At 25.9% G+C, this 15,093-nt stretch overlaps 2 protein-coding genes across 2 annotated transcripts in view; one reads left to right on the top strand and one right to left on the bottom strand.

Moving 5' to 3' along the window:
* Positions 1–3,802, top strand: part of LOC105361018 (transcription factor Sp4) — a 16,373-nt gene extending 12,571 nt beyond the window's left edge. Inside the window, 4 exon segments of the mRNA XM_011498099.1 lie at positions 1–40; positions 869–1,373; positions 1,828–2,122; positions 3,397–3,802. The exon segment at positions 1–40 is cut by the window's left edge and continues 9 nt beyond it. Of these exon segments, the coding sequence (XP_011496401.1) occupies positions 1–40; positions 869–1,373; positions 1,828–2,122; positions 3,397–3,561 (1,005 nt within the window). The 3' untranslated portion in view covers positions 3,562–3,802.
* Positions 3,803–4,972: 1,170 nt separating this feature from the next.
* On the bottom strand, positions 4,973–6,924 carry Sec61beta (Sec61 translocon subunit beta). The gene is made up of 3 exons (XM_011498294.1): positions 6,865–6,924; positions 5,520–5,719; positions 4,973–5,297 (listed from the first exon to the last, which is right to left on the bottom strand). Exons 1-3 carry the CDS (start codon positions 6,922–6,924, stop codon positions 5,210–5,212), a joined length of 348 nt encoding a protein of 115 aa, XP_011496596.1. The 3' UTR covers positions 4,973–5,209.
* Positions 6,925–15,093: the final 8,169 nt, after the last annotated feature.

The raw sequence follows: 15,093 nt of genomic DNA, 5'->3' as shown, positions 1-15,093 counted from the left end.
CAAGCAATGCAACAATCAGGACAACCAATTAGTATAACAGGTATAAATTATTCGTAATTCTGTAAACGTAATGTGAGAACAAGAAAAATTTCAGCTATATCGATCATAGAGAATTAAAAGAAATTTTTTTTTTTTAATTTTCTTCATAATTATGTTAATGTATATTAATGTATTAAGTATAATAAAATAAAAAAAAATTATATTTCCTATAATATTTTGTATTTTATATGATAACGTATGAAGCAGATTGCTTTTGAATGTTTTAAATCCAAATTGTTACGATATTTTTTTATTGTTTCTTAAAATTTTTAATAATGAATTATTAATGCGTTAAGTTATTAATGATCAATAAGAAATAAAAAATATACGTGAATAAGAAAATATGATGAAAATATGTTTTTATAAATCGAGTTTTAATTTCATAAAGAAGTAATTTAAAATAAATTAGCAAGTAAGTAAAATTAGTGTTTTGTAAAAATAGTTAGCTTTTATTTATAAATAAAATACATTGTGAGAAAATAATAAATTTTTGGTATTTATGTGTCTATTATTATTATCATATGTATGTTTGATATGTATGTTTGATAAATATACGCAACTGTTTCTAATTGTATGCATAAATCATAAGTTTCTAATACACAAATCAATCGCTAAAAATATAAATGACTAACTATATGAATTTGCTATAACATAAAATAATATTATATAAACGCTTCTCTATCAAATCCACGTTAGTATATATAAAGCATTGAAAAAAATCCTTTATAATGCACTCGCGGTAAATATTAATTTCCAGCTTTACGTATTGCTTAAATAGAATTATTTTATTTATATAAATAAATAATAAGGTACTTTAATTTGCTGTTAGGTGCTCAAGGCCAGCAAATAACCTTGATTCCAGCCTCAGCTTTAACGAGCATTACAGCCCAACAAGCTGGTGGAATGATCCGTGGCGTAAATGTTGGCGGGGTAATGCAACTTCAGCCGACGGGTGGCATTAATACAACTAACGGCTTCCTGCAATCTATACCGGTTCAAAATATACCCGGTTTGGGAAACATTCAGGTAATTTCAGCCGTTCAACCAACGGCGGTGCAAGCACTGCAGCCAGCGACTGCTGCGCCGACGGTCCATTTAGAGAGCGGCACCGATTCCAAGTGGCAGATCCTTCAGACAATTCAATCGAATAACGCGGCGATTGCGACGCAACAACAAGCTCAACAACAGCAGCAACAGCAAGTCCAAGTACAACAGCAGCAGCAACAGAGCCAACAGCAACACATAAGCAACGCTACGGCAAGTGGAGACGATACGGGCAAACTGCATAGGCGAAGAGTCGCTTGCACTTGTCCAAACTGCGGCGACGGCGACAGGTGATTGTTCTTTTTTCTTTTTCTTTTTTTTTTTTCTTTTCTTTTTGCATTCTACTGCAGTTTTGCACAACTCTGAAGAATCTCTATTTTATATCAAGAAAATAAAATTTTAGATAGCTTTTAATTTCTCCTATTACGATTAACTTCTTTCATCATAGCCTTACGAACATTATTAAAAACAAAGGCCAAATTATACGAAAGCTTCTTAAAAATGTTCAAATACTTGAAATTTAAAATTAGAATTTTATTATTTTATTTTTAAAATAGAAATTCGTCGCAAGCATTGCCATTGCGAATAAACGAATCCTTAACTCTGTTGATAATAATATAATTACGTTTGAAGTCAGAGAGTATTGTCGATATGCCGATTTCTCGATTATTATGAAGAATTAGGAACGATAAGATAAGCCAAAAAGCATATTGAATAACAATGTATGAAATTGTAATGTTGTAGGAACCGAGACATGACGCGTAAGCGACAGCACGTCTGCCACATTCCTGGCTGCAGTAAAGTCTACGGCAAGACATCGCATTTGCGAGCTCACTTGAGATGGCACACGGGTGAACGACCGTTTGTCTGCAGTTGGATATTCTGTAATAAAAAATTTACACGTTCGGATGAACTGCAGCGACATAGGCGTACACATACTGGTGAAAAGAGATTCCAGTGTCCAGAATGTACCAAGAGGTTCATGCGCTCCGACCATCTAACTAAGCACATCAAAACTCATATGAAAATTCGCAGCACTGTAAGTTTCATGAAAATTTTATTTTACTTTGTTTTTCCATTCTTTATGGAATCGCGATACTTTACGTGGTAAAGGATCAAGTGCTATAACTACTAAACTTGTGCAAATTCAATCGTCGCCCATTATTGCCTTAACAACGAAAGAATAAAATTAAATAGCTATTAGTATTTAAAGGATATATATATATATATATATATATATATATATATGGTCTATTTTTTGGTTTGACTTTATAGGAATTTTAAATAATAAATAAATAAATAAAGTTGACTATGTATAAATTAAATGTGATGACAAATTTATAGTGAGATACAAAGCACAATTATATAGTACGAAATGCATAGTGAAAAATTTACTTCCTAAAGACATTACAATGGTTATTTATTGTTTGATTTTTATAATTTTAAAACTTTCTATATATATATATATATATATATATATTTTTTTTTTTTTTTTTTTTTTTTTTTTTTTTTGAATAAAATCTATAATCTGATAATAATTTATTAATTATAAAAATTTGAATGTTTCTTTGACATTCGAGGCATTGAATTATTAATTTTTTTAATGAATTTTTATTATATAATGACGTCCATTATTGGTCGTCTCGGCTTTATTACTAATTATTTTATTGTATTTTATGCTTATTTTACCATTTATTTTGTAAATATTAAAATATACTTTCTTACATCGATGTATCTCTATGACTACTTATTATTTGCCGAAATAGGCTAATGTTTGAAATTAATTTCGATTTTATTTTATAGTGATAAGTGTAGTTTTGACTAACTTTTCTTTAATTTTTTTTCTTTCTTTTTTTATTTTTTTTTTAAATACGCATATATATATATATATATTATTGCTTTCTGTTGATTAATGAATTACTTCATTATCGATTTCTTTTTTCTATTTTGAAAATTTGTTACATTGAGTCTATACGTTTTGTTTTATTTAAGTTTAAAACAAAACAAATCCTATTTAATTTTTTAATACGACAATTATCAAATGCAATATAACTAAAGTGTGCATTTGTCTTCAATAATAATATATTATGAACTTTATCATTTCTTACATTACATTATTAATCTATCGATTCATTTATTTACATTAAAAGATTAAAAAAAAAAAATTCCATTTACCATTATTATGCGATTAGAATCATAATTGCGCAAATTATGGGGTTTTTTTTTTTCACATTTTCCTAAGACAAAAACCATTCGTTATCTATCGTTAAAAAAACGTATTTGGATAAATAAATATGTATTTTATTGCTTCAGGAAGCGGCGACATCCACGCAGGAAGGATCCTCGGATAGCCAGTCTTCGAACGAGGATAAAATCATTATAGCCTTCCACAAGGAGACAGAGCAGACGGAGCTTGTGTTGAGTGATCCACTAGAGGTTATCGATAATCAAGCGACGAATCATGTCTCGAATGAATAAATATTCTTTTCTCCTGGTGAAGAAATTTCTTTAGCAATTTATTGAACGGTGTTATATCGAATCTGGTATCGAGCAAATATGAAATTCAAATTTTTACTCGCGCTAACTTGAGTCATAATCATCTACGTAAACCAAAATCTATAATTTTTGCTTATTATCGATTACTTACACAAATGGTAATTTTAATCAATAACGACCATAGTATTGTTTATATTTAAGTTTTGCAATTAATAGATTAGAGCTGGACAATATTATAATTCTTTTCGTTGTTTATTTAAATTTTGTTTATACAGTTATTATTGTGTTAAAGGAATCAATTTTTATAAGAATTCGTTTGTAAATATTGTCGAGCAATTATTTTTCATAATTATTGAGAAAAATGTAAATTCAAATGCGATAATAATTTTTTTCACCAGGATATACTTCGCAATTTATTTAATTCCAGAATTTTGGAATTAAAACGCGCGAAGTTAAACTAGTCTCATTGGTCAAATTTCTAAGGATTACACCAGATAATGTGATATATTTTTTTGTGCACATACATTTATATTTTATAAAGATTAGATTTTATATTATAGCGCTTATATATATATATATATATATATATATATATATATATATAAATATTTATATAATTTTCATCTATAAAACTCTGTATTATTTTGTATTATTCTGCATGAAAATTAAATATAAAATTTTACGTTCTATTTTAGTATTAACTAGATATGTAAAATGTATTTTGCATCAGAAAGATACACAAGTCTGGTAATAATCATTGAAAATAATGTATAAATTAAAAATGTATATCTTAAATCAGGGATTTTTTTAAATATCTGCATATAACATTGTCTATGGGAATTGCTATAAATAATAGTAGATAGGCAATATCTATATTTTTATAATGAAAATTTTGTAAAAAAAAAAATGTATATACATTGCAAATAGTGTACAGAATTATAAAGATTTTTTTGCACAAAATATTTACACTTTTTGACGTTTTTCAATGGTATGATAGTGCGATTTTACTCTGAAACTCTTTTTCTTTACAGAGCAATTATGAAAAATCTATATACTATGTGTTGTATTAATATCCATTTCCCATTGAATGGTTAAAAAGAATGAAAGGAAAAAGTACTGAATATTGTTAAATAAAATAATATATTGTTATAAAAATAAAAAAAATTACATTAACATGAACAAATAGAAATAATTATTTTTTCAAACAACATTCCTTTGGCTAATGAAAATAAATTATCTATTTTATTAAATTTTTATTACTTTTAATATTAACATATTGCAAAAATACATAAATAATTATGGATATAATATATCATTGCACTGACAATATGCAAAAATCAATTGTTTCATTCATTAACTATATGAAAACTTAGAATAGAAATTAGTTCTTCGGCCTTACAAAAGTGTTTAATTAAATTATAACATTTTATAGAAATGGCATGATAAATTTAATTATCGTGATAGGAAGTCTTTTAACATTAGCAATCCTTACTTATTACCATGTCGAGATAAAAATATTTGATAAATTAGAAATTTATTACATATATTAATTAAACCTTTATCGTTTCTTGTTTATTTGCAAGTTTTTTCTTCTCGTATTTTCTAAAATACACGCTTTTTAGATGCAAATTTAAGATCTAGTATACTTTCCCCAAATGTGCAGCATAAAAACAGATGCAATAAAAAGAAGCGACATCACTAAAACAGGTACTGGCCCTCTAGAAAATTATTTAAAATAGTTAAAAAATATAAATCGGATGGAAGCTAATGGAAATAATTAGTTTTGAGAATTCACGTTCTAAATTATTTTTAATAAAATTCATTATAAAATTGAGACTTCGATATACTATCTATATCTTTGATACTGAATTGAGATTTTTTAAATTTTTTTCATAAAAATAAAAAATTCATATTCGAGTCTATTATCAAAACATACTCACACTTTGATTCCTGGTGAATCGTCTGTATAAAATCTCCACATACCACCAGAGTTAGTTCCGGTGTTACGATTTCGAACAGATGTTGCTGGTGTACTTTTACGTTGCCTTACAGCACCTCCTAATCCAGTACGAGAGGCAACTGCCTTACTTGGTGAACGACTACTCGATCCAACGCTAATAGAACTAGCCGAAGGTAATGGCTGTTAAACAAATGAAACAAACAGTAGTTTTTTAACTCATACGTTAACTATTTTTTAATGGATATAATGGAAAACTAACTGTATGATGTCAATTTAAAAATAAAAGCATTGCAAAGTATTTATTTTTATATAAAATTAATTAAACCAAATAGGAGATTAGACAATTTGATGTTGTATTACGATTTTATTAATTTTCACTTAGTTTGTGTGTGCGATGCGCAGCAGTTAATTTTTTACAAAAGGTTCTGAATTTTTATTTAACATCTTTAAAATAATTTTAATATATATATATAAAAATATATATGCAAAATGTCTATAAAAATTATTATGACTTTTTTTATTTTTAATAACATAGACAATTAAAACATACTTTTAATATTTTTTTTTGTATGTACTGCTTAAAATGTACAAATCTTAATGATAATTATAATAGACTGAAATATAATATTAAGATTATTTAAAATAGCTTCATAAATTAACAAGCGGCTATTAATTTAATAAGCATTTAACAATTATTATTATTATTATTATTATTATTATTATTATTATTATTATAAGGATAATAACAATGATGTAGACATCTAAAATTATATAAAAATTTAAATATAGGTTGGAGCATTAATATTAAAAAGATGAAATTGCATTGTCTTAAAGTCAGTCATACGTATATCAATTGTCAATTGGTTTATAATATAATTGAATTTGTTTTGCAAATAAATAAATAACATACCATTTTGAGAGTGATATTTATTACAGATGAGCGTTAAAATCCTTTTCGTTAAAATCGAGTTTTCAGTGGTGAAAAAAAGAAAATGAACAGCAGGTAGTCAGCAATATTGGAAGCACGTTAGCAAGTCAATGCATAATCGGTAAAAATAAAAAAAATTTGTTGTTATTATTATTATCCAGTCGGTAATTATAAATTAATTCGTAGTTACTACTCACCTGTTGCTATTGTGCGAAGCACTTTTGTGTTACGTAGAATTATAATGTTTTAACCACTCAAACGTACGCTACCTGGACACTGATGATATATCCAACATCTACGTGTCAGGTCAAAACTAAGAATGGTGGACTTCACGCTATAGTTAAACCAAAAATACGTGTATTTAATATTGCTGGTATTGGGTTCCAGGAGAGTATACTATAGATACGTCGGCGATCAGCGTCATCTTACGGCTTTGGCCCAGAAATACTAAATCCATGACGGTCACATGTCATGGCTCTTGGCTTAAAACGATCAATTTTTTATTATAAAATCGAAGCTCGATAATTATTTACAATAATAATCCAATTATAAATATTTCTGTATCAGGATATAGACACGGTTCTAACAAAATAACTCAAAACAAATAATTTCTGTAACATAATATATAAAAATAAAAAATAAAAATAAAAAATTTTAAAATTTTCACGATTACGTAGTAATTGAATCGTACTCGTTTAGAAAAAAAAAAAAGAAATCTTTTATCTCGTTCGCCGAACACTTAATTTTGCCGACTATAGTTGAAACATCAAATCGATTCGATACAATTCCATTTAATTAATTCTAGTCTAATATTAGCCACATTCTATATGATCCATAATCAATGGAATATATTTATTTTGAAATTTATTTGTTACAATATTTTAAGTGCCGACTTCTTGGGATCGTTGGGATTGTTATAAGCTGAAATCCGTTGATTAACAATAAGAAATTGCCACGATAACGATCTAATTATTAATTGTAAACGGATCTATTCTCAATAGGAATAGTACATACAGCCTAATGGGCCACGCATTCATCGATGTGTCGCATGTGATTGTTTATTATCACTATCGTCTCTCGATCCCTTTACCCAGTCCTCCCTCCTACACCCTCTTGCCATATTCACTTACTACTCAATCCTTATCACGGCGAGTCAAAAGCCCTGCGTTTTTTACGACTAAATTCATACGATTAATTTTTTTTTGTCGCTATCATTGCAAAATGATATTATTCTATGTAGATAAAATGCCCATCTCATTACGATAGTTTCAATTATTACATAACGACATCAGTAGCGAGATATATATATATATATATATATTATTAGAATATCATGACTTTTCCTTTTAAAATCTTTGGCACTATGGTGTATCAGCTTAAACGCAGCCTTATGTTACACGACAAATTTAATGTTAGGAATGAGCTTGGAGAGTCTCGGAGAGTCGCGGCTATTATTATTATTATTATTATTATTATTATTATTATTATTATTATTATTATTATTATTATTATTATTATTATTATTATTATTATTATTATGCAAGGAAGTGAAATTTCTAATCTATCGTATGGTTAATTACTCTTTGGCACGCGCACATCCTCAATGATGAGCTAAATATCAGCCAAATAATAATAATAATAAACATTTTTACCTATGAGATCGAAACATCGACGCGATAACTTGAAAGAAATGTAATTTCAATAATGGAAAGATGTATCTTTAGAAATGACATTTGAGGAATAATTTTGGTAAATCGTTAGCAGAGAAAAAAGGCGTCTCAAAATCATCGTTATCAATGATATATTGAATATTTACAGTATTACATATTGACGATTTAGTTCCACGGCCACATATCGCTGAGTCTAATTAAATATATATTTATTCATTTCATATGAGAATGCAGAGATAAATTTATTGTATTAAAAATATGACAAAGCACGTATTTTTTTTTTTTTTTTTTTGTTGATCTCTTATGCCAATGAAGTAACATTAGACGTACGTAATCCTTTAAGTAAAGCTATTTAAAGTAGGAAAATCCAATCCCAGTATATGACGGAAATGTAAATTTAATGTACTTTGCAATTGTGTCGGAGGTGTGTCGCAACACAGCGATATCGTTGTCATTCTGAATTTAACGAGTAATGATTGGCATCGCATCCACAGATATTTCGAGCTACAATACCTGCACGTATAGCACATTTATACAGGTATGCGTTTTATTACAGGCGACATGTGTTTTTTCAGAGAATTATATTTGACTTTTTTGTTTCCATGGATGAATTCAGATCGACGAATGCTGCCCCATGTCGGACGAATGTCGGATGAAAAAAAGATCGTGATGAGAATAGTAGAATAGTAAGGATATGGTCGAGGCGAGGTTGCAATGAAATACAAAGAAAAATGCGCTCATGGTTAGTGATTTAGTGAAGGGCTAGAAAGTAATAAAAACATGTCTTGTTAATGTTCGAAAATATTTTAGATTCATCCTGTGACTCGCGATAGAAATAAGCCGGTTGAAAAAGTACGTTAAAAAATGGTAAATTTATAGTTTATTCAGTCTAATAACGGCAATGATTGAATAATGCTTTCAAAAATACTATTTTCCATTTACCTTGAAAACAGCGTTATTTTGAATATAATTATCGTCGAGCGGATTATTTGTTGCTTTAAATTTCGATCGAACTGATAGAGGAACAAGGAATGACGATTGTGCTTTTACAATATTTACAACATTGATAAATTATAACGCTGATACAAGTTTATCATATTTATTTATGCTTTCGTTAAATAAAAAAGTCAATAAAAATAATTGCAAAAATAAAACAGATAATCATTAGATTTGTTAATTTTATTTTGCAAAAAAAGTTCCTTAATTGGAATAAAGTTGGATTATTTGATAATTAAAAATCAAACACGTTATTCTTTATCGATTGTATTTAAGGAGTACAGTGTTTTTTTTTTTTTTTTTTTTTTTTTTTTTTTTTTTAAATCTTTGCAAAGCAGTATTTTATTCCTCGCGATATACAGTATGAGGTTTGTGAAAATAAATTGTGCAATTTTGTATTTATAAGACTATATTGTGTCGAAAATTTTGAGCGCGACGATAATTCAAGCCTTGGCAATTAAAAATTTGATTAACACAGAATCTATTTAATTATTAACGGAAATATTGTTTTTTTTCTTTTTTTTTTTTTTGGTATTTATTTAGTTTTGCTTAAAGTTCGCTTTTAATGTGCATTGTTAGCGGAATTATCGGAAAATCGAATAATTATTAAGCGATTTACTTAAAATTTCACACAACATATAATCATCGTATAGCAGTAATAATTCTCACAACACTGTAAATAAAAACAACCCTTTTTCCTTTCATAAACACTCGAATACAAGATATACGTGAAACAATATCACTAGCAATAATCAAATTGTTCATTGATCGATCAACTAGCTATTTAAAAAAGATGAAAAAGAAAGAGAAAGAATTTATTCCGTGGGTATAATCGCACACGTATTTCTCGATAAATTTTTTTTTCACTTACCGACCAGCTACAATGACACTACTAGGGGTTGTTTCAACATCCGTAAGGGGGTGCCATACGTCGTATGTCGGTTTGGCACTAGGCACTACCCCCACCATCTACCAACTTGGCCAAGCTTGGACCTCTCAGAATTTAGCGCGCGCCTCGTCTCGGCGTTTCAAGTTGCATTTTGGATGCGACCGAATGCACATCGGCTAGTTGGCGTGGTGGCGTCAAGTATCGCAAGTACTTAATAGAAGCTTTTAAAGCCACGTGGTATCGCGCGTGTTCGGTTCTTACGAACTGCTTTGCAATTTGATAAAAGCAAGTGTGTTGGTTCTCAGTGGTCTCAGTTCTCATTAATTTCGTTGATTTATCCAGCGGAGTTTATAGCGGAGTGCTGGCATTTTATCGAGTATCATTCTTTTCTTCGACTTATCGGTAAGTTTTAGTTACTATACGTACGAGACGATGCCTGCTGGTTGCTTGAATTTACGTTGCTGAATTTTCTTTAACGATGCATTATAATTTTTGCTTGAATTATAATTCGATGGATTAATATTAACGAAATTACTAATGGCAATAGTCTTAAATATCATTGGCGTGAAGCGATTCATATAGGGGAAAGCGTGTTTTTCATTTCAACCGCTAATTCGGTAAATTTGCCAAGTGTATGCCATAATAATAATAATAATAATAATAATAATAATAATAATAATAATGATAATAATAATAATATATTTTTATTGAGTATTCTACTATATACATATATATATATTTATATCAATTACATTGTAAAATATTATGAAATACCAGGAAATATATTAATACAAAGTAAGACTTGGGCTTCTTGCCAAACAAAATTATGTATTAAAAAATATTAAAAAAAAAATATTATTAATTATTGAATTAATTATAAATTGATGTTATAAATGCTTTAATTAATTATTTATTTATTTATTTATTTTTATTTATTTTTTTTTTTTTATACATATTTAAATAATTCTTCATATAATACTTTCATTAACAAATTTGCTTAGGGAATTTTTCTTAATCGTTGCTTAATGAATTACCATTATTGTTTAATTTAATTTTACTTTTTGCGTAAATTTCACTACATCTCCCCTTCAATTGAACGATTAGAAAATGTTAAATCCGTGTTTTAAAGCTTAATACTTCTAATAAGACTATCGTCGATATCTGTACATTATTATTTTTAATAATTGGTGAAAAATTGCAATGTATTATGATTACAAATTCATTAAATTATACATATTCATTGGGCTTCTAATGGAACACCTTTAAATAATTTTCATAAGCCGAGAATGATATGTCACAATCAACCATTAGAAATGCGAAATTATTTGATAAACAATATTGGTAATTGGAATAAAGTTATAAATAACTTACAAATGATAGGCACTACAGTTCGGTTGAAAAATTGCATTTCAATTATATTATTAAATCTTTTAGCCCGTTTATTAAACGCATTATTTGTTTGATACTAAAATGAAATTAATGCTCAGTTTGAAATGAAATCATTTAAAGCGGATGAGAAGAAGTTGTGTTTATCGGCTATATAATACATTTATGGAGTGCGTATCCATATATTTGTACTCTGCGGCTCACTGAATTTCAGACACAGTTTGCTGTGATTTCAATATTAGAATCCGCCAACTCATAATGTTTCGCTTAGAGAATAGCCAAATAAATACACGTATTAAGTATATAAACTACCTAACCATTCAAACAAAGAGGAGAATAAATGTAAAATGTAGTGAAAATGTTGTTCGGTAGTATGGCTATGGCTCACTCACAATCATCACGCACCTGCAATTATATTATGTACAATGTATTTTATATATATTTTATATGCTTCTTCTTTATCTGTTGCATATAATTTTATAAAGTACAATTTCATTTTAGCAAATTTTATAATTATGAGAATGTTAATATTGTCGATTGTATAATTTAATCACTAATCGTTTAAGTTTATTTAAAATTCGCAAGTAAACCATCAAAAGATAAAGCAGAAAATTCTTCAGCAATACGATTTCATATTCAACTTAATATTTTAACTAAAACAAAACGCTTTAATTTTTATATCTTCTTCTATAAAGTAAAAAAAAAAACTTTTAATGTTAATATTTCTAATACGAATGAAAGCCATTGAAGGAAAAGCTCATCCTTCGTTATTTATCTAAAGATAATATAATAAATACCAAGAGCATAATTATCAATTACAATTTAGAATAAACATATTTGTCTAAATTATAGTTGATTATACGTTATAAGAACTATTTTAAATCTTTAAAGAAGTAAATAATTTTTTTATTTGAATTTAAAGACATTTTTTTTTAATTTTTAGAGCAAAAGCCGCCTTATATTATATTATACAATTTAAAAATGAAAATTTTCTTAACGTATTTTTCTTAAATTTTTCTTCAGCATTAAATATACAAGTTCTATTCGATACTTTACGTTCAAGTGAATTGAAAAACTAATATTTTTTAATATTTTCACGTATTATTTTAATATTTACTTACTTTTTTAACTTACTGATCGGTAGTTTACAGCGAAAAATTTATTTTAGTTTTATTCATTATGGTAATATGAGAGTTTACGAGATGTTATAGCAAATGTCTGCATTTATAAAGTTACATAAATAAATATGGTACTTCTGAATTATCTATACTGGCAAATTTACTAAATAAATCATTCATATTACAATTATATTACAAAAATGATACTTGTTAAATTTTATTGTACATTAAGTGATTTTTAAATATATTATAAGGCAGCATTGATTTTTAAACTTTTTTATTTATATGTAATTACAATTTTCTCACAAAAGTCTTGTTTTCGTCCAAAACAATAATCCAAAAGATGTTTTATATTTAAACTCATTTAATCCATTGAAATTTCTTATATACATTTGTTAAAAAAAAAAAAAAAAAAAAAAAAATATATATATATATATATATTAGTAGTAAATACCGTAGCATTTCATATTTTTGGTTGAAATTATAAAATTTATTATTCAACAGATAAAAAATATTGTATTAACAATTATTCAATAATATTCAAAATACAAATATTAACAGTTTTTAAATAATTTAGTCTTTGTCATTTATTCATTGCTGCAAATAAAATTATATTTTAAAAATGACAGTTTCAAACTAAATTTGTTTTTTAATGTTACTATTTGAGATATTTACTTACAGAAACTCATATCTGTATAATTTTTTTTACTACTTTGTAATATACACGTAATATTTAATTTTATAAAGTATTATTTATTAATGTTTGACAACGTTAATTTAAAATCTAATTAATACGGTATATATTTAACAGTTTCATATTGTATAAATATATATATATATATATATATATATATATATTCAGAATGTTAAATGTAATTTTAAAATTTGAAAAAGTGTAACAAACTATGTCAGTTATAACAATAACTTTTTAGTACAATAATTTTGATATAATAATTTTATAACAATAATTTTTTAATAACAATAATTTAATAATTTATTAAAAAACAATAATTTTTTAGTAAAAAAAATAATGATTCACAATTTCATGTAATATTTTTTACTTGAAATGCTAATTAAACGTAATAGGAAATTATTTTATCTATCTAAAATTCATTCGCTGAATAAAATTAAAATTATAATTTTTTTAAACATATATTTATATTTTATTTGAACGTACTTTGATTTAATAAAAAGTGTGTTTATTGATGTTTGTACTACACAAATACTACCTAGCAATTTTTTTTCACTCGAGCTCAATGAAACAAAAATTTTCAAAAGCAATAGAGAAAAAAAAAAAATATATATATATATATATATATATATATGTAAGAACAAGGAACTGAATTTCGTCGCCGTTTTCTTTACGTTTTCAGTTTTTATTCACGTTATTTTTAGCACCGTCTGTACGTAAAATTTCAATGAATAAAATTTAATATTTAAATTAACAAAATAATATATATACATATATTATTTTTTATCTGCGCGTCATTCGAATTCCAAGCATTATATTTCAAGATTTGAAGCGTATTTATTTTTAATAAAAATTGTTATTAGTCTGTATTAATGCAAATAATTCGTAAATTGCTCTTAATGATTAGATTGTTTGAATAGCGTAAGTACATGTACGCTATTTCTATTTTGGATATAACTAAATATAAAATTACTTTAAATACTTAACTTTTGGTATTTATGCATCACTTATATTTCACTTTGAATTATTATTGAAATATTATACATTCAATTATTTTTACTAAATAAATTACAGACATTTTTATATTCTAATATATATATATATAATATTATTGATAAGGCTGTTTCCTTATAATTTATTATTTAAAAAATATATATTGAAAAATTGAATTGAATAAAAAATAATTAATTTTATAAAATTGATTTGGTTTGATTTGTAATTTAAACTATGACAATTTAAAATAATTTTATTTATTAATAAAATTTGTACAATGAATTATGGTAAAATGTTGTTGTAATTAATAAACTTAAAAACATTAATTAACTTAAAACATAAAACGAATTTTATTATCTAATTATTTGTATACATTAATTTTTTACTTTATGTTTTCTATATAATATTTAATATTTCATATAATGTAACGTATCATTGATTATAAAATCAAATTATTCCATATTTTATATTATTATGTTGTTTTTTTTATTGATTTTTTTAATTATTGCTTTTCGAAATCAACTTTTTGGTATAAGAAATGAAATAAAACATAAAACATGAAAACAATGTTATTGATACTCGTTATTGATAGTATGAATTTTGCTTTAGAAAAATCATTAGTTATCACAAAAATATAACATAATTATTCATTTATAAATTGTATCAGTTTAATAATTCAGATATATAGCTTTTTTTTTTTAAACATTCATTTACCTTTATGTATTTCAGACGGAGATAAGTAATGACGTTAAAAGCATTATTTTTCCATTAGTTTTTTTTTTTAATAATAAATTACTTCTTATCCATAGCTGTCTGGATGTTGTGACTATTAAAAAGAATAAATAAAAATATAATAAAGAAATGGATATTTTATAAGAATATG

This window comes from Ceratosolen solmsi, unplaced genomic scaffold, assembly GCF_000503995.2.
Source record: "Ceratosolen solmsi marchali unplaced genomic scaffold, CerSol_1.0 scaffold14, whole genome shotgun sequence".
Lineage (NCBI taxonomy): Eukaryota > Metazoa > Arthropoda > Insecta > Hymenoptera > Agaonidae > Ceratosolen > Ceratosolen solmsi.
This window is presented reverse-complemented; position numbering and strand designations above follow the sequence as displayed.

Excerpts from the sequence above, each read along its gene's own strand:
- Sec61beta (XM_011498294.1), bottom strand. The coding sequence starts at position 6,924 with ATGGATTTAGTATTTCTGGGCCAAAGCCGTAAGATGACGCTGATCGCC. Across the intron at positions 5,720-6,864 it reads TGATCGCCGACGTATCTATA|CCATTACCTTCGGCTAGTTC; the intron begins GTATACTCTCCT and ends TTTGTTTAACAG. Across the intron at positions 5,298-5,519 it reads GATTCACCAGGAATCAAAGT|AGGGCCAGTACCTGTTTTAG; the intron begins GTGAGTATGTTT and ends ATAATTTTCTAG.